This window comes from Salvelinus namaycush, chromosome 4 (assembly GCF_016432855.1).
Source record: "Salvelinus namaycush isolate Seneca chromosome 4, SaNama_1.0, whole genome shotgun sequence".
Taxonomy (NCBI): domain Eukaryota; kingdom Metazoa; phylum Chordata; class Actinopteri; order Salmoniformes; family Salmonidae; genus Salvelinus; species Salvelinus namaycush.
This window is the reverse complement of record NC_052310.1, coordinates 6495849-6515491: the sequence shown is the minus strand read 5'-3', so window position 1 is coordinate 6515491 and position 19643 is coordinate 6495849. Positions and strand designations below refer to the sequence as shown.

Genomic DNA, 19643 nt, shown 5'->3' with positions numbered 1-19643 from the left:
AGTAGTATATAACCTCTCACCTGGTTGGTCAGTGATGGTGAGAGTAGTATATAACCTCTCACCTGGTTGGTCAGTGATGGTGAGAGTAGTATATAACCTCTCACCTGGTTGGTCAGTGATGGTGAGAGTAGTATATAACCTCTCACCTGGTTGGTCAGTGATGGTGAGAGTAGTATATACCCTCTCACCTGGTTGGTCAGTGATGGTGAGAGTAGTATATAACCTCTCACCTGGTTGGTCAGTGATGGTGTCAGTAGTATATAACCTCTCACCTGGTTGGTCAGTGATAGTGTCAGTAGTATATAACCTCTCACCTGGTTGGTCAGTGATGGTGAGAGTAGTATATACCCTCTCACCTGGTTGGTCAGTGATGGTGAGAGTAGTATATACCCTCTCACCTGGTTGGTCAGTGATGGTGAGAGTAGTATATACCCTCTCACCTGGTTGGTCAGTGATGGTGAGAGTAGTATATAACCTCTCACCTGGTTGGTCAGTGATGGTGTCAGTAGTATATAACCTCTCACCTGGTTGGTCAGTGATGGTGTCAGTAGTATATAACCTCTCACCTGGTTGGTCAGTGATGGTGTCAGTAGTATATAACCTCTCACCTGGTTGGTCAGTGATGGTGTCAGTAGTATATAACCTCTCACCTGGTTGGTCAGTGATGGTGTCAGTAGTATATAACCTCTCACCTGGTTGGTCAGTGATGGTGTCAGTAGTATATAACCTCTCACCTGGTTGGTCAGTGATGGTGTCAGTAGTATATGACCTCTCACCTGGTTGGTCAGTGATAGTGTCAGTAGTATATAACCTCTCACCTGGTTGGTCAGTGATGGTGTCAGTAGTATATAACCTCTCACCTGGTTGGTCAGTGATAGTGTCAGTAGTATATAACCTCTCACCTGGTTGGTCAGTGATGGTGTCAGTAGTATATAACCTCTCACCTGGTTGGTCAGTGATGGTGTCAGTAGTATATAACCTCTCACCTGGTTGGTCAGTGATGGTGTCAGTAGTATATGACCTCTCACCTGGTTGGTCAGTGATAGTGTCAGTAGTATATAACCTCTCACCTGGTTGGTCAGTGATAGTGTCAGTAGTATATAACCTCTCACCTGGTTGGTCAGTGATGGTGAGAGTAGTATATACCCTCTCACCTGGTTGGTCAGTGATGGTGAGAGTAGTATATACCCTCTCACCTGGTTGGTCAGTGATGGTGAGAGTAGTATATAACCTCTCACCTGGTTGGTCAGTGATAGTGTCAGTAGTATATAACCTCTCACCTGGTTGGTCAGTGATGGTGAGAGTAGTATATACCCTCTCACCTGGTTGGTCAGTGATGGTGAGAGTAGTATATACCCTCTCACCTGGTTGGTCAGTGATGGTGAGAGTAGTATATACCCTCTCACCTGGTTGGTCAGTGATGGTGAGAGTAGTATAAAACCTCTCACCTGGTTGGTCAGTGATGGTGTCAGTAGTATATAACCTCTCACCTGGTTGGTCAGTGATAGTGTCAGTAGTATATGACCTCTCACCTGGTTGGTCAGTGATGGTGAGAGTAGTATATGACCTCTCACCTGGTTGGTCAGTGATGGTGACAGTAGTATATAACCTCTCACCTGGTTGGTCAGTGATGGTGAGAGTAGTATAAAACCTCTCACCTGGTTGGTCAGTGATGGTGACAGTAGTATATAACCTCTCACCTGGTTGGTCAGTGATGGTGAGAGTAGTATATAACCTCTCACCTGGTTGGTCAGTGATGGTGAGAGTAGTATATAACCTCTCACCTGGTTGGTCAGTGATGGTGACAGTAGTATATAACCTCTCACCTGGTTGGTCAGTGATGGTGAGAGTAGTATATAACCTCTCACCTGGTTGGTCAGTGATGGTGTCAGTAGTATATAACCTCTCACCTGGTTGGTCAGTGATGGTGTCAGTAGTATATAACCTCACCTGGTTTGTCAGTGATGGTGACGGTGGTTCTGGGGTAGCGTCCCAGCTTTGCACCCTGTCTTGGGTTACTGAGGTCCATGACAAATTGTTTGACCTGTGTGTCCTTCAGCAGACCGTCTCCCTCTCCCATCTCCAACAAACGAACAGGGACAGTCTGCTGGGTCTCCCCTGGCCCGTAGGACAGTTCCCCATCTACTGTCACATAGTCCTGGTGAGAGACGGAAGAGTAGTTATGAGGATGGAAAAAGAAAGTAACTTAGACAAATGAAAGGTGTGATATCTCTGTCTTATAGCATGTGTTACCTTCTTGTCCTTGGCGGTGAGGTCTCGGGTGCGGTAGCTGACCTGTGCGTGTCCATCCTCTATGATCTCTCTAGTAATGGGGATGTTAGCCACTTTGTCCTGTCGGCTGTAGGTGTACGAAGGCTGGAGGAACGACATAACACTCTTGGCTGAAGAGGAGAGAGAGACACACAGTTTTTAGCTAACTAAGGTGAGGGGAAGAACACAAAATAAACCAAAATAATATACACATTCACTGGAAGTCAACGGTTTATAATGCTGTATGGTTTTGAAGCACCGTGTAAGTGCGTGTAAGAGTAGAGGGGTCAGGGGTCAGATAAGATATCTCTGATTGGCTCTCACCGTGTTCTTTGATGATAGTGATGCTGACGAAGCGTTTCCCAATCTCAGCGATGCCCAGAGGAACGTCCACCGCCTCCACTTGCAGCTGCTTCTTATCATCATCTTCCTCCTTGACGAAGAGCGGCACGTGCACATCCACCATCTCTACCCCCTCCTGGAACTCCACGGCACCAGCCGCCTCTGCAGAGAGCCAGACAGAGAGAGGGAGTGAGTTAGGAACTCCCATACACACACAGACACACAGACACACAGACACACACACAGACACAGACACACAGACACAGACACAGACACACACACAGACACACACACACACACAGACACAGACCTCTGTCTGTGGCCACTGTGTAGTAGCCCGGCACCACTTTGAGATCCTGGAAGTTTCCAGACTGGACGTTTTTCTCAGTCAGTTTGACGATGTTGGGGTAGCTGGATCGAGGAGCGGACAGAACGGTGTCTACGATGGCGTGGTCAGCTCTTTTACCAGCATTTCTCTGTAATCTGAAACACAAAGACAATATCAGTGATGATGATATTAGAAAACATGATTTAGACAACATTCAGAAAACAATTCTTTATTGTAATAAATTCAGGAAGGATTAAAGGTTGAAATTTGTGTCTCACCTAAATGTGGTGTTCTGAACTCTCTGGGTGCCAGGAACCTGCTTGTACACTTCATTCAGCTAAACAGAGAACACACACAACCCACTGTCACAAGGATGAGCATACAGTAATGTATACATACACAGCTTGCTCACACACACACACATTCACTCACACACTCACACACTCACACACACACTCACGTTGTCATCAACCTCCCTGCGTAGCAACTCAGTGTCTCTGGCGTCGGAGCGAGACAGACTGTCTGTGAACAACCTGTTCAGACGCAGAGACAGAGGGAACTGGACTATAGATGGAGGACAAAGAGGAGGAGAAGAGGAGGTGGGGAGGAGGAGGAGAGAAGGTGGAGAGGAAGAGAAGAGGGGGAGGAGAGGAAGAGAAGGAGAGGAGGTGGGGAGGAGAAGAGGAGAAGAGGAGGAGGAGAGGAAGAGAAGGAGAGGAGGTGGGGAGGAGAAGAGGAGGTGGAGGAGAGGAAGAGGAGGAGAAGAGGAGAGGAAGAGGAGGAGAAGAGGTGGGGGGGAGAGGAGGAGTAGAAGAAGAGGAGAAGAGGAGGTGGAGGAGAGGAGGAGGAGAGGAAGAGGTGGGGAGGAGAGGAGTGGAGGAGGAGGAGGAGGGGAGGAGGAGAAGAGGAGGTGGGGAGGAGGAGAGGAAGACAAGAGGAGGAGGAGAGGTGGGGAGGAGAGGAGGAGGGGAGGAGGAGGAGAGGAGAAGAGGAGGTGGGGAGGAGGAGGAGGAGGTGGGGAGGAGGAGGAGGAGGAGGAGGAGAGGAAGACAAGAGGAGGAGGAGAGGAGGTGGGGAGGAGAGGAGGGGGGGAGGAGGGGGAGGAGGGGGAGAGGAAGACAAGAGGAGGAGGAGAGGAGGTGGGGAGGAGAGGAGGTGGGGAGGAGGTGGGGAGGAGGAGAAGAGGAGGTGGGGGGAGGAGGAGAGGAAGAGGGGGAGAAGAGGAGGTGGTTTAGGGTCAGGTTTTCATAACAATGTAAACCAGGAAGTTCTAGTGATAACTCCAACCAATGGGAGAGCTGGAATTTGAAACATTTTACACTCACTTGTCTCTTTGGGGTTGGGCTGAACCTGCGCAAGCGGATTATTGGGCGATCGGTGGACATTGTCAGTGATCTTCCAACGAACCACGTCGGTGCTCTTGGGTGGGCCGGTCCTCACTAGGGGCGTGTCTAGGTGGTCAGAGGTGAGCATGGATTGGCGGAGCATGTACTGATTTTCCTTAAAGCCAACCGTACGACCTGAAGACACAGGGACACACATAGGAGAACACGTGTTCAATCACACAATGTAATACGGCCTGGAAACATGGTACACAAACAGTAACAGGCACAGAAGGATATTTCAAGCTTTCTAACAGGGACATTGCATGAGTCACTCACCTCTTCCACAGCATGGCAGCAAAGCAAGACAAGACTGAAAGAGAATGAGAGAGGCAAATAGAGAGATTATTTCCTTCATAGTATGGCAAAGGCCACGGTTGGTTGTTTTAAAGGTAATGTTATGGTTGTGTCTGGACATTACCTTGCAGCAGGCGCAGTACTTCCAACAGCAGAGCGACAATAGACCCAGCAGTAGCATGAGGAACATGATGAGAGGGATCAACCACAGGAAGCCAGCAGGGGGACAGTCTAAGGGGACGGACCACAACAACATCAACATCACAGCCAGGATGCAGGTCACCACACGGTGAGCTCGTCCGTAACAAAGCAGGCAACCCCCATAATGGTATTGACGTCATATAAACCAAGGCAGGAAGATATGAACGTTGTCTCACCTTTCTTCTTGAGCACCTGGACCTCCAGTTCCTTAACAGTCTGGTCCTCGGGATAGTCCACGGTGTAGTGGTACGTACAGTCATCATCCTCGTCACGGAAACTACACGCCTCAATCACCTCTTTATTTTCCCTGAGCTCTTCCACCATGACCACTTTGAACTGGCACTGGTCGCACTTGTCGCTGTCCTTCTTCTCTCCGGTCTTCCAGGCCTGACACTGGACACAGCTCCTCTTGTCCTCACACATCCCTAGCTGGGCCTGGAAGTTAGCCTCGCAGGTGGGGGTCATGGCCAGGCCAGAGTCCTGGCACTCACAACGACCACACTTACACACACCCCGCCCGTTACAGATGCCCTGAGAGAGGTGGGGTGGAGGGTAGTGGTTAGATCAGTCATGACCAACGATATTGTAGAAATCTGGAATATGAGAGAGAGAGAGAGAGAGAGAGAGAGAGAGAGAGAGAGAGAGAGAGAGAGCGAGAGAGAGCGAGAGAGAGAGCGAGAGAGAGAGAGAGCGAGAGAGCGAGAGAGCGAGAGAGAGAGAGAGAGAAAGGAAGAGACACAGAGAGAGAAATAAAGAAACAGAGAGGGGGAGAGAGAGAGGGAGAGAAACAGAGGGAGGGAGATTATGTAGTGCTCACCCCTTTAGTGTCCAGACAGGTCTGGTTGCTCATGGGACACTCACAGGCCGGTCCCTCCCAGCCCTCTGCACACGCACACTGGCCCATGAAGCAGCGACCACGGTCTAAAATGGAGAGAGAGAGAGAGAGACATAGAAATGGTTAGAAACTACTTCAAGTGCTTGACACTTTCACATACACTCACATAGAAGTTTAGGAACCACAAACAGTATTGATGACACAGTTGTACACTCCATATGACAGCCACATTGTTGTCTTCCGAGAGACAGCGTTATTCCAAAGCAAAGCGATGTGACGAGCTTGCTGTCTGAGACAATGACGACAGCCCCACACTCACCGTTGCAGAGGAAACCTCCGTATCGTTGACACTGGGACTTGTCAAACTGACAGAGGGGTCCCTCGTACTGGTCCGTGTTGTAACAAACACACGTTCCACACAGGCAATCTCCTCGGCCAGAACACGGCTCCTCCACTCCAGGACCCCGACAGGAAGTGCCCGAATCCGTAGACGCGCTGGCAGAGCAGTTACAGAACGGACCCAACCTGGAGAGAAAGATTTATACTAATGTTCTGTCTTCTGTCCAAGAATACTTGATTCCTAATTGGCATATATATCTCCTCACCTGTCTACCATACTAGTTGATGTATATATCTCCTCACCTGTCTACCATACTAGTTGATGTATATATCTCCTCACCTGTCTACCATACTAGTTGATGTATATATCTCCTCACCTGTTCTACCATACTAGTTGATGTATATATCTCCTCACCTGTCTACCATACTAGTTGATGTATATATCTCCTCACCTGTTCTACCATACTAGTTTATGTATATATCTCCTCACCTGTCTACCATACTAGTTGATGTATATATCTCCTCACCTGTCTACCATACTAGTTGATGTATATATCTCCTCACCTGTTCTACCATACTAGTTGATGTATATATCTCCTCACCTGTTCTATATTACTAGTTGATGTATATATCTCCTCACCTGTTCTACCATACTAGTTGATGTATATATCTCCTCACCTGTCTACCATACTAGTTGATGTATATATCTCCTCACCTGTTCTACCATACTAGTTGATGTATATATCTCCTCACCTGTTCTACCATACTAGTTGATGTATATATCTCCTCACCTGTTCTACCATACTAGTTGATGTATATATCTCCTCACCTGTCTACCATACTAGTTGATGTATATATCTCCTCACCTGTTCTACCATACTAGTTGATGTATATATCTCCTCACCTGTTCTACCATACTAGTTGATGTATATATCTCCTCACCTGTTCTACCATACTAGTTGATGTATATATCTCCTCACCTGTTCTACCATACTAGTTGATGTATATATCTCCTCACCTGTTCTACCATACTAGTTGATGTATATATCTCCTCACCTGTTCTACCATACTAGTTGATGTATATATCTCCTCACCTGTTCTACCATACTAGTTGATGTATATATCTCCTCACCTGTCTACCATACTAGTTGATGTATATATCTCCTCACCTGTTCTACCATACTAGTTGATGTATATATCTCCTCACCTGTTCTACCATACTAGTTGATGTATATATCTCCTCACCTGTCTACCATACTAGTTGATGTATATATCTCCTCACCTGTTCTACCATACTAGTTGATGTATATATCTCCTCACCTGTCTACCATACTAGTTGATGTATATATCTCCTCACCTGTTCTACCATACTAGTTGATGTATATCTCCTCACCTGTTCTACCATACTAGTTGATGTATATATCTCCTCACCTGTTCTACCATACTAGTTGATGTATATATCTCCTCACCTGTCTACCATACTAGTTGATGTATATATCTCCTCACCTGTTCTACCATACTAGTTGATGTATATATCTCCTCACCTGTTCTACCATACTAGTTGATGTATATATCTCCTCACCTGTCTACCATACTAGTTGATGTATATATCTCCTCACCTGTTCTACCATACTAGTTGATGTATATATCTCCTCACCTGTCTACCATACTAGTTGATGTATATATCTCCTCACCTGTTCTACCATACTAGTTGATGTATATATCTCCTCACCTGTTCTACCATACTAGTTGATGTATATATCTCCTCACCTGTTCTACCATACTAGTTGATGTATATATCTCCTCACCTGTTCTACCATACTAGTTGATGTATATATCTCCTCACCTGTTCTACCATACTAGTTGATGTATATATCTCCTCACCTGTCTACCATACTAGTTGATGTATATATCTCCTCACCTGTTCTACCATACTAGTTGATGTATATATCTCCTCACCTGTCTACCATACTAGTTGATGTATATATCTCCTCACCTGTTCTACCATACTAGTTGATGTATATATCTCCTCACCTGTCTACCATACTAGTTGATGTATATATCTCCTCACCTGTCTACCATACTAGTTGATGTATATATCTCCTCACCTGTTCTACCATACTAGTTGATGTATATATCTCCTCACCTGTTCTACCATACTAGTTGATGTATATATCTCCTCACCTGTTCTACCATACTAGTTGATGTATATATCTCCTCACCTGTTCTACCATACTAGTCGATGTATATATCTCCTCACCTGTCTACCATACTAGTTGATGTATTTATCTCCTCACCTGTTCTACCATACTAGTTGATGTATATATCTCCTCACCTGTTCTACCATACTAGTTGATGTATATATCTCCTCACCTGTTCTACCATACTAGTTGATGTATATATCTCCTCACCTGTTCTACCATACTAGTTGATGTATATATCTCCTCACCTGTTCTACCATACTAGTCGATGTATATATCTCCTCACCTGTTCTACCATACTAGTTGATGTATATATCTCCTCACCTGTCTACCATACCAGTTGATGTATATATCTCCTCACCTGTCTACCATACCAGTTGATGTATATATCTCCTCACCTGTCTACCATACCAGTTGATGTATATATCTCCTCACCTGTCTACCATACTAGTTGATGTATATATCTCCTCACCTGTTCTACCATACTAGTTGATGTATATATCTCCTCACCTGTCTACCATACTAGTTGATGTATATATCTCCTCACCTGTTCTACCATACTAGTTGATGTATATATCTCCTCACCTGTTCTACCATACTAGTTGATGTATATATCTCCTCACCTGTTCTACCATACTAGTCGATGTATATATCTCCTCACCTGTCTACCATACTAGTTGATGTATTTATCTCCTCACCTGTTCTACCATACTAGTTGATGTATATATCTCCTCACCTGTTCTACCATACTAGTTGATGTATATATCTCCTCACCTGTCTACCATACTAGTTGATGTATATATCTCCTCACCTGTCTACCATACTAGTTGATGTATATATCTCCTCACCTGTTCTACCATACTAGTTGATGTATATATCTCCTCACCTGTCTACCATACTAGTTGATGTATATATCTCCTCACCTGTCTACCATACTAGTTGATGTATATATCTCCTCACCTGTTCTACCATACTAGTTGATGTATATATCTCCTCACCTGTTCTACCATACTAGTTGATGTATATATCTCCTCACCTGTCTACCATACTAGTTGATGTATATATCTCCTCACCTGTTCTACCATACTAGTTGATGTATATATCTCCTCACCTGTTCTACCATACTAGTTGATGTATATATCTCCTCACCTGTCTACCATACTAGTTGATGTATATATCTCCTCACCTGTTCTACCATACTAGTTGATGTATATATCTCCTCACCTGTCTACCATACTAGTTGATGTATATATCTCCTCACCTGTTCTACCATACTAGTTGATGTATATATCTCCTCACCTGTTCTACCATACTAGTTGATGTATATATCTCCTCACCTGTTCTACCATACTAGTTGATGTATATATCTCCTCACCTGTTCTACCATACTAGTTGATGTATATATCTCCTCACCTGTTCTACCATACTAGTTGATGTATATATCTCCTCACCTGTCTACCATACTAGTTGATGTATATATCTCCTCACCTGTTCTACCATACTAGTTGATGTATATATCTCCTCACCTGTCTACCATACTAGTTGATGTATATATCTCCTCACCTGTTCTACCATACTAGTTGATGTATATATCTCCTCACCTGTTCTACCATACTAGTTGATGTATATATCTCCTCACCTGTTCTACCATACTAGTTGATGTATATATCTCCTCACCTGTCTACCATACTAGTTGATGTATATATCTCCTCACCTGTTCTACCATACTAGTTGATGTATATATCTCCCCACCTGTTCTACCATACTAGTTGATGTATATATCTCCTCACCTGTCTACCATACTAGTTGATGTATATATCTCCTCACCTGTTCTACCATACTAGTTGATGTATATATCTCCTCACCTGTTCTACCATACTAGTTGATGTATATATCTCCTCACCTGTTCTACCATACTAGTTGATGTATATATCTCCTCACCTGTCTACCATACTAGTTGATGTATATATCTCCTCACCTGTTCTACCATACTAGTTGATGTATATATCTCCTCACCTGTTCTACCATACTAGTTGATGTATATATCTCCTCACCTGTTCTACCATACTAGTTGATGTATATATCTCCTCACCTGTTCTACCATACTAGTTGATGTATATATCTCCTCACCTGTTCTACCATACTAGTTGATGTATATATCTCCTCACCTGTTCTACCATACTAGTTGATGTATATATCTCCTCACCTGTTCTACCATACTAGTTGATGTATATATCTCCTCACCTGTTCTACCATACTAGTTGATGTATATATCTCCTCACCTGTCTACCATACTAGTTGATGTATATATCTCCTCACCTGTTCTACCATACTAGTTGATGTATATATCTCCCCACCTGTTCTACCATACTAGTTGATGTATATATCTCCTCACCTGTCTACCATACTAGTTGATGTATATATCTCCTCACCTGTTCTACCATACTAGTTGATGTATATATCTCCTCACCTGTTCTACCATACTAGTTGATGTATATATCTCCTCACCTGTTCTACCATACTAGTTGATGTATATATCTCCTCACCTGTCTACCATACTAGTTGATGTATATATCTCCTCACCTGTTCTACCATACTAGTTGATGTATATATCTCCTCACCTGTTCTACCATACTAGTTGATGTATATATCTCCTCACCTGTTCTACCATACTAGTTGATGTATATATCTCCTCACCTGTTCTACCATACTAGTTGATGTATATATCTCCTCACCTGTTCTACCATACTAGTTGATGTATATATCTCCTCACCTGTTCTACCATACTAGTTGATGTATATATCTCCTCACCTGTTCTACCATACTAGTTGATGTATATATCTCCTCACCTGTCTACCATACTAGTTGATGTATATATCTCCTCACCTGTTCTACCATACTAGTTGATGTATATATCTCCTCACCTGTTCTACCATACTAGTTGATGTATATATCTCCTCACCTGTCTACATACTAGTTGATGTATATATCTCCTCACCTGTTCTACCATACTAGTTGATGTATATATCTCCTCACCTGTCTACCATACTAGTTGATGTATATATCTCCTCACCTGTTCTACCATACTAGTTGATGTATATCTCTCCTCACCTGTTCTACCATACTAGTTGATGTATATATCTCCTCACCTGTTCTACCATACTAGTTGATGTAATATATCTCCTCCACCTGTCTACCATACTAGTTGATGTATATATCTCCTCACCTGTTCTACCATACTAGTTGATGTATATATCTCCTCACCTGTTCTACCATACTAGTTGATGTATATATCTCCTCACCTGTCTACCATACTAGTTGATGTATATATCTCCTCACCTGTTCTACCATACTAGTTGATGTATATATCTCCTCACCTGTTCTACCATACTAGTTGATGTATATATCTCCTCACCTGTTCTACCATACTAGTTGATGTATATATCTCCTCACCTGTTCTACCATACTAGTTGATGTATATATCTCCTCACCTGTTCTACCATACTAGTTGATGTATATATCTCCGTCTACATACTAGTGATTATACTACCATAACTAGTTGATGTATATATCTCCTCACCTGTTCTACCATACTAGTTGATGTATATATCTCCTCACCTGTCTACCATACTAGTTGATGTATATATCTCCTCACCGGTCTACCATACTAGTTGATGTATGGTGAGCGTTCTGTGCATCACTCGATGGTGGGAGAGGCGAGTTTCCCTTCTTACTATGTAAAGCGCTTTGAGCACTGGAAAAACACTATAAATCCAATCCATGATTATTATTTTATATGTGAGACAAAGTAGCTTCAGTTGTGTTTGTCTCACCAGCCGTCGTTGCACTTGCACTTCCCACAGACCAGGTCTCCGTGGCCTGTACACCTCACTGCATTTGGAAATGGATTCTGAGGGAAGCAGAGATAGAGAAGGAAAGACCGGGTTTAGACACGGTAGAGCGTTTATGTTTGTGTGTGTGTTTGTTTGTATCTTCACACCTTCTCACAGTCGCAGGTTTTACAGAGCACTTCAGCGTTGATGTTTAGAGCTGTGCTGAAGGTGGTCGGTTTGACTCTCATCTTCCCCTTCTTGTCACCCTGCTCCAGACTACACACATGTTGCTCCCCAACCATCTCACTGGCCTTGACACGCACCTTAAACTTCCCCTGGAAAACACAGAATGGGTTAGTGTGAGTGTGTATGAGGGTGCGTGTATGTGTGAGTGTGTGTGAGTGTGTGCGTGCGTATGTGAGTGCGTGTGTGTGAGTGTGAGTGTGAGTGTGAGTGTGAGTGTGTGTGTGTGTGTGTGTGTGTGTGTGTGTGTGTGTGTGTGTGTGTGTGTGTGTGTGTGTGTGTGAGTGTGTGTGTGTGTGTGTGTGAGTGTGTGCGTGTGTGTGTGTGTGTGTGCGTAAGTGCAACATGTAATTGTTTCTTACTATTTGCCCAGGCTTGACTTTGAAGGTTCCGGCTTGTGCAACACTGCCACTGTAAGACAGGACCTGAGCTTCTATAGCTTTAGGTCTGTCCTCAGCACGGATGCTGATCTTAGAACGGATATTCTGAGAGGACGGAGACGGACAGTAGTATTAGGACATCTGGCTTTCCCAATAGCCCTTAGAGGGGATACATCAAGGGGAATCAAATCTAATTCACGTGTCCATTTCGCTACACCTGTTAACTTTAAACAAGCCCATTCTTACCTCGAAAGCTTTCTCCATGATATTGAGGATGTTAGCAGAGTCTTCCTGGAGCAGGCCCAGCTCAGCGATGGGGAAATACTCATGAAGCTTCTACACAGGAGAACCCAGAAAACATGAAGGGGTCATCTGCAATGCTACAGATGGGTTAAGTGCTCACAGAACAGACAGTGGAATAAGTATACTTTAGGAGTGAAAATGGAGATGATGATGATTTTGTAGAGTTAGAGTAAGGGTTCAGGTTAGTAAGGTGGAGGGTTCAGGTTAGTAAGGTGGAGGGTTCAGGTTAGTAAGGTGGAGGGTTCAGGTTAGTAAGGTGGAGGGTTCAGGTTAGTAAGGTGGAGGGTTCAGGTTAGTAAGGTGGAGGGTTCAGGTTAGTAAGGTGGAGGGTTCAGGTTAGTATGGTGGAGGGTTCAGGTTAGTAAGGTGGAGGGTTCAGGTTAGTAAGGTGGAGGGTTCAGGTTAGTAAGGTGCAGGGTTCAGGTTAGTAAGGTGGAGGGTTCAGGTTAGTAAGGTGGAGGGTTCAGGTTAGTAAGGTGGAGGGTTCAGGTTAGTAAGGTGGAGGGTTCAGGTTAGTAAGGTGGAGGGTTCAGGTTAGTAAGGTGCAGGGTTCAGGTTAGTAAGGTGGAGGGTTCAGGTTAGTATGGTGCAGGGTTCAGGTTAGTATGGTGCAGGGTTCAGGTTAGTAAGGTGGAGGGTTCAGGTTAGTAAGGTGGAGGGTTCAGGTTAGTAAGGTGGAGGGTGCAGGTTAGTAAGGTGGAGGGTTCAGGTTAGTAAGGTGGAGGGTTCAGGTTAGTAAGGTGGAGGGTTCAGGTTAGTAAGGTGGAGGGTTCAGGTTAGTAAGGTGGAGGGTTCAGGTTAGTAAGGTGGAGGGTTCAGGTTAGTAAGGTGGAGGGTTCAGGTTAGTAAGGTGGAGGGTTCAGGTTAGTAAGGTGGAGGGTTCAGGTTAGTAAGGTGCAGGGTTCAGGTTAGTAAGGTGCAGGGTTCAGGTTAGTATGGTGGAGGGTTCAGGTTAGTAAGGTGGAGGGTTCAGGTTAGTAAGGTGGAGGGTTCAGGTTAGTAAGGTGGAGGGTTCAGCTTAGTATGGTGCACGGTTCAGGTTAGTAAGGTGGAGGGTTCAGGTTAGTATGGTGCAGGGTTCAGGTTAGTATGGTGCAGGGTTCAGGTTAGTAAGGTGCAGGGTTCAGGTTAGTAAGGTGGAGGGTTCAGGTTAGTAAGGTGGAGGGTTCAGGTTAGTAAGGTGGAGGGTTCAGGTTAGTAAGGTGGAGGGTTCAGGTTAGTATGGTGCAGGGTTCAGGTTAGTATGGTGCAGGGTTCAGGTTAGTAAGGTGGAGGGTTCAGGTTAGTAAGGTGGAGGGTTCAGGTTAGTAAGGTGGAGGGTTCAGGTTAGTAAGGTGGAGGGTTCAGGTTAGTAAGGTGGAGGGTTCAGGTTAGTAAGGTGCAGGGTTCAGGTTAGTAAGGTGCAGGGTTCAGGTTAGTAAGGTGCAGGGTTCAGGTTAGTAAGATGCAGGGTTCAGGTTAGTAAGGTGCAGGGTTCAGGTTAGCAAGGTGAGTAGTAGCTCTGAGTTCTTACCTCATAGTAGGTGAAGGAGTGGTTTGTGACGGCAAAGATGGGGATGATGTTGTGTTTGCCCAGCAGGCGGACCAGGGTGGGCACAGAGGGGTAGTCCTGCCTGGTGTCCTCTGTGTATTTCCCATCGGGGTCCAGGTGGCACTGCTCGTCATTGCGTGGCATGATGCCAGCCAGCACGTTGGCACCGTCACTCTCGTAGTGGAAGGCCGACTCGGTGGAGAAGACCAGGAGGTGGGTGGCATGGTCACGCCAGCCAATCTTTTCCTGGAGGGGAGAGAGGGTAGTGGGAGTGAGGAGAGGGGGAAAGAGGGAGAGAGGATAGGGGGAGAGAGGGTAGGAGGAGAGAGAAAGAGAGAGAGAGAGAGGGTAGGGAGAGAGAGAGTGTAGGGGGAGAGAAAGAGAGAGAGTGTAGGGGGAGAGAAAGAGAGAGAGTGTAGGGGGGAGAGGGTAGGGGGAGAGGGTAGGGAGAAAGAGAGAGAGAGAGAGAGAGAGATAGAGAGAGGTGGAGGAGAAGAAAGGAGGTAAGAGTTATATTTAATTATATACAGCCTTCTGAAGAATTTCACACAGTGGTGCATCACAGTTAACTTTACTAAAGCAAGCTTCAAATAATCAAACATCCCAAACGGTAAACCAAAGATGGCTGCTTGTCCTTTCTAGTAAATCTAACTCTATAGTCCTACCCCGCAGACTGTAGCCTGCAGTATGGCGTCGAAGCCCCCCTCTGGAGCATCCAGGTTGCCTGAGATCCTCTCCTTCTGCAGCTTCTCGGTGAAGGACTGCAGATCAGAGGTCAGAGTGATCACATTTCGGAACGAGAAGGGAGGGTCGCTGTTGGGCCACGGCTGGGCCAGTCTGGAGAGGAAGAGGAGGGAAGGGAGGGGGTTGGGAGAGGAAGAGGAGGAGAGGGGAAGGGGGAGAGGAAGAGGAGGAGAGGGGAAGGGGAGGAGAGGGGAAGAAGAATAGGAGGAGAGGGGAAGGGGGGAGAGGAAGAGGAGGAGAGGGGAAGGGGGGATAGGAAGAGATAGAATGAGGGACCATGAGTATGATTAGTGTATAAATGCCGACCTTTTCATACGGTATGTGATGTTAACATTTGGGTCTGTGTGGGTATATCTGTGTCTGTATGGAGAGGATTCTAATAGTTAGAAAGTTCTTACTTGGTCGGTCTCATGTCTGTCTGGGGCTCCACCACCTTGTCCACAAATTTGCCGAAACCGATGGTGTAATCATCAGACAGCTTCCCCACCAAGTCAGCTATACGGAGAACAGAACACATCATCAAACCACACTATCCCAGTACTACACTCAAGTCAATGGTTTTACAATTCCACTCATTGTTCCCCCCTCTAACTTACCCAGCTCAGCACCCATCCTTTTGAGGTTGTCCAAATCATCCTTCATGGAGTTGGAGAAGTCCATGAGAATATAGAGGTCCAGAGGTCCTTTCGCTGGTTCAAACACCTCCATCTCAATCTCCCTCTCCTCCCCTGGCAGCAGAGTCATGGACATATCCTGGGGGGCCACCTGAGAGCGCTTCATCAACATGTCAATCTTCTGGTTCTGTAGAGAGATGGAGGGATGGAGGGAGAGAGATGGAGGCATGGAGGGAGAGAGATGGAGGGATGGAGGGAGAGAGATGGAGGGATGGAGGGAGAGAGACGGAGGGAGAGAGATGGAGGCATGGAGGGAGAGAGATAGAGGCATGGAGGGAGAGAGATGGAGGGATGGAGGGAGAGAGATGGAGGGATGGAGGGAGAGAGATGGAGAGAGATAGAGGGATGAGGGAGAGAGATGGAGGGAGAGAGATAGAGGCATGGAGGGAGAGAGATGGAGAGAGATAGAGGGATGAGGGAGAGAGATGGAGGGAGAGAGATAGAGGCATGGAGGGAGAGAGATGGAGGCATGGAGGGAGAGAGATGGAGGCATGGAGGGAGAGAGATGGAGGCATGGAGGGAGAGAGATAGAGGGATGGAGGGAGAGAGATGGAGGGATGGAGGGAGAGAGATGGAGGGATGGAGGGAGAGAGATGGAGGGATGGAGGGAGAGAGATGGAGGGATGGAGGGAGAGAGATGGAGGCATGAAGGGAGAGAGATGGAGGCATGGAGGGAGAGAGATGGAGGGATGGAGGGAGAGAGATGGAGGGATGGAGGGAGAGAGATGGAGGGGTGGAGGGAGAGAGATGGAGGGAGAGAGATGGAGGGATGGAGGGAGAGAGATGGAGGGATGGAGGGAGAGAGATAGAGGCATGGAGGGAGAGAAATGGAGGGATGGAGGGAGAGAAATGGAGGGATGGAGGGAGAGAGATGGAGGGATGGAGGGAGAGAGATGGAGGGATGGAGGGAGAGAGATGGAGGGATGGAGGGAGAGAGATGAAGGGATGGAGGGAGAGAGATAGAGGGATGGAGGGAGAGAGATGGAGGGATGGAGGGAGAGAGATGGAGAGAGATAGAGGGATGAGGGAGAGAGATAGAGATAGAGGGATGGAGGGAGAGAGATGGAGGGATGGAGAGAGAGAGATAGAGGGATGGAGGGGGCGAGATAGAGGAGTGGAGGGAGAGAGATGGAAGGATGAAGGGAGATGGAGGAAAGAGTGAGTCATGTCATGTATATAACATGGCAACATGGTAAACTTTAGGAGTGACCGGTGCTCCAACCCCAGCAAAAAGCTTGTGACTGTAACAACAGGAGGACGCTTGTGGTCGACTGTACTGCAGCCAAACGATGATGATATTACAGTGGTAACCAGATGAGCAGACTAATGAATCCATGCAGTAAGGATTACTGTGATGATGACAAAACTTACTTTCTCCATTGACACACTGCTTTCGGCCGTCACCGCGCCATTACAGCCGTGGTCTATGATGTTCTCCAGAAGGTCACAGCGGGGTCCATCAAACATCTGTATGGTAACACAAACACACGGGTCGCGTTTGTGTTTACCGCTAAATGTGTGTGTTGGGGGGGGGGGTTAAGCTGTGTCTGAGGGCAACTTGAGTAATAGTTTCTTCTCACCTCGTCTGGGCAGTAGGCACAGCCCTTCCCTGACTGGATGCATGCTGAACAGGTGTTAGCCCTTGCAGCCAGACAGTGGTTTACTACAGGACAGAGAATCATCAGAAACATGAAGCTATTCGTTTTCTGTTCTCTTCCTTTTAGTATGACCATAGAATTCCAGTTTGGATTCTCAGTAAAGATGACTCAGCCACATAAACAAGATGACGTCTATTGACATGTTAAAATATCCCAAGTCCACACTGTAATAATACTATGTAAAAATCAATTGATTCATTAAAATGATTCTCACCTTTTTCAGCGTAGCTACTGGCCGTGAGGACAGCAAGTACAACCCCCACCAAGAGATGTAACGTCCATCTCCCCATCTCCCCCCTGCAACACATACACAGGTCATGACCTTTCAACCTTCACCACGGGATAGATACACACATGACCAGGTGAGGTAGGAGTAGGTTAAAGTTTCCCCTTGATCGATGGTCAATCTTGTGTTTCCACTACGTTGGAGAGGTCAGGTGATCCTCGATCTGTGCGCCTTAAGCAACTTCTACTTGGAGAGGTCAGGTGATCCTCGATCTGTGCGCCTTAAGCAACTTCTACTTGGAGAGGTCAGAGTATCATCAAGTTGACTCTAAGAGCCTCATCAATTAAAGAGAGTTTACTTTCAGCCTCCAGTATTGCCTCCTGTGCTGCGTAATCAGCCTCCTGCATTGTAATTTCCCCCCAGTGACCTCAGCACCTGGGTATCCCTCTACAGAAATATTATGGTGTTACCCAAACCACCTGGCTCTGTTCTATCTGTGGCCTTCCCACAGACCTTACACTCCTACAGAACACAGAGACAGCAGATGGGTAAAGCACTGAAGTGTGACTGAGATACAGTGAGCTCCAAAAGTATTGGGACAGTGACATTAGTTTTTTGGGGCTCTGTATTCCAACACTTTGGATTTGAAATGATACAATGACTATGAGGTTAAAATTAGAGACTGTCAGCTTTAATTTGAGAGTATTTTCGTCCACATTGGGTGAAGTGTTTAGAAATAACAGCACTTTTTGTATATAATCCCCCCCATTTTAGGGAACCGAAAGTAAAGACATATTCACTTATATGTGTATTAAAGTAGTCAGGAGTTTAGTGTTTGGTCCCATACTCCTAGAACACAATGATTACATCAAACTTGTGACTCTACAAAGTTGTTGGATGCATTTGCTGTTTGCTTTGGTTGTGTTTCAATACATTTTTTAATGGTAAATAATGTATTGGAGTCACTTATTGTAAATAAGAATAGAAAATGTTTTTAAACAGTTCTACATTCATGTGGATGTTACCAGGATTACGGATAGTCCTGTGAATTAATTGTAAATAATAAGTTAGACGCACAAATATCATACCCTCAAGACATGCTAACCTCTCAATATTACAATAACAGGGGAGGTTAACATTTTATATCATACCCCCAAGACATGCTAACCTCTCAATATTACAATAACAGGGGAGGTTAGCATTTTATATCATACCCCCAAGACATGCTAACCTCTCAATATTACAATAACAGGGGAGGTTAGCATTTTATATCATACCCCCAATACATGCTAACCTCTCAATATTACAATAACAGGGGAAGTTAGCATTTTTGGGGGGAGGGGGAGGTTTATGATATTATGTGCGTCTGACTTTCTCACTCATCATTATTCACGATTCATTCAGGATTATCTGTAACCATGGTAGCATTAATGTAGAAGTGTTTAGAAACATTATATTCTGATTAACAATAAATGTAGAGTCACAAACCAAACTTGATGTAATCATTACGTGCTAGGAATATGGGATCAAATACTACATTTTTACTACTTTAGTACACATTAGTGAATTTCTCCCAATACTTTTGGTCACTTAAATGGAGGGACTATGTACAAAAAGTGCTGTGATTTCCAAACGGGTTACCCGATATGATTGGAAATACCCTCAAATGAAAGCTGACACAGTCTGCACTTTAACCTCATAGTCATTTTATCATTTCAAATCCAAAGTGCTGGAGTACAGTGCCTAAACAACTAAAAATGTGACACTGTCCCAATACTTTTGGAGCTCGCTGTACTTTGGGGGAATGTTCCTCCAGACATCAAGACAGACATTTTTTATGTAAATGTTGTGCGCA

General features: G+C 45.3%; 1 protein-coding gene across 1 annotated transcript in view; it reads right to left on the bottom strand.

The window, feature by feature from the left end:
• The window catches only part of LOC120045331 (integrin beta-4-like), a 29746-nt gene extending 11894 nt beyond the window's left edge, over window positions 1-17852 (bottom strand). The window contains exons 1-23 of the mRNA XM_038990213.1: window positions 17777-17852; window positions 17485-17567; window positions 17276-17371; window positions 15827-16031; window positions 15629-15725; window positions 15152-15323; window positions 14469-14732; window positions 12899-12988; window positions 12635-12757; window positions 12197-12364; window positions 12030-12106; window positions 5976-6181; window positions 5639-5742; window positions 4998-5352; window positions 4745-4851; window positions 4603-4636; window positions 4267-4461; window positions 3402-3505; window positions 3220-3278; window positions 2924-3096; window positions 2596-2775; window positions 2254-2402; window positions 1951-2158 (exon numbers count right to left, since the gene is read on the bottom strand). Coding sequence (XP_038846141.1) covers window positions 1951-2158; window positions 2254-2402; window positions 2596-2775; window positions 2924-3096; window positions 3220-3278; window positions 3402-3505; window positions 4267-4461; window positions 4603-4636; window positions 4745-4851; window positions 4998-5352; window positions 5639-5742; window positions 5976-6181; window positions 12030-12106; window positions 12197-12364; window positions 12635-12757; window positions 12899-12988; window positions 14469-14732; window positions 15152-15323; window positions 15629-15725; window positions 15827-16031; window positions 17276-17371; window positions 17485-17567; window positions 17777-17852 — 3325 coding nt within the window. The remainder of the gene's footprint in view (window positions 1-1950; window positions 2159-2253; window positions 2403-2595; window positions 2776-2923; window positions 3097-3219; window positions 3279-3401; window positions 3506-4266; window positions 4462-4602; window positions 4637-4744; window positions 4852-4997; window positions 5353-5638; window positions 5743-5975; window positions 6182-12029; window positions 12107-12196; window positions 12365-12634; window positions 12758-12898; window positions 12989-14468; window positions 14733-15151; window positions 15324-15628; window positions 15726-15826; window positions 16032-17275; window positions 17372-17484; window positions 17568-17776) is intronic.
• Window positions 17853-19643: the final 1791 nt, after the last annotated feature.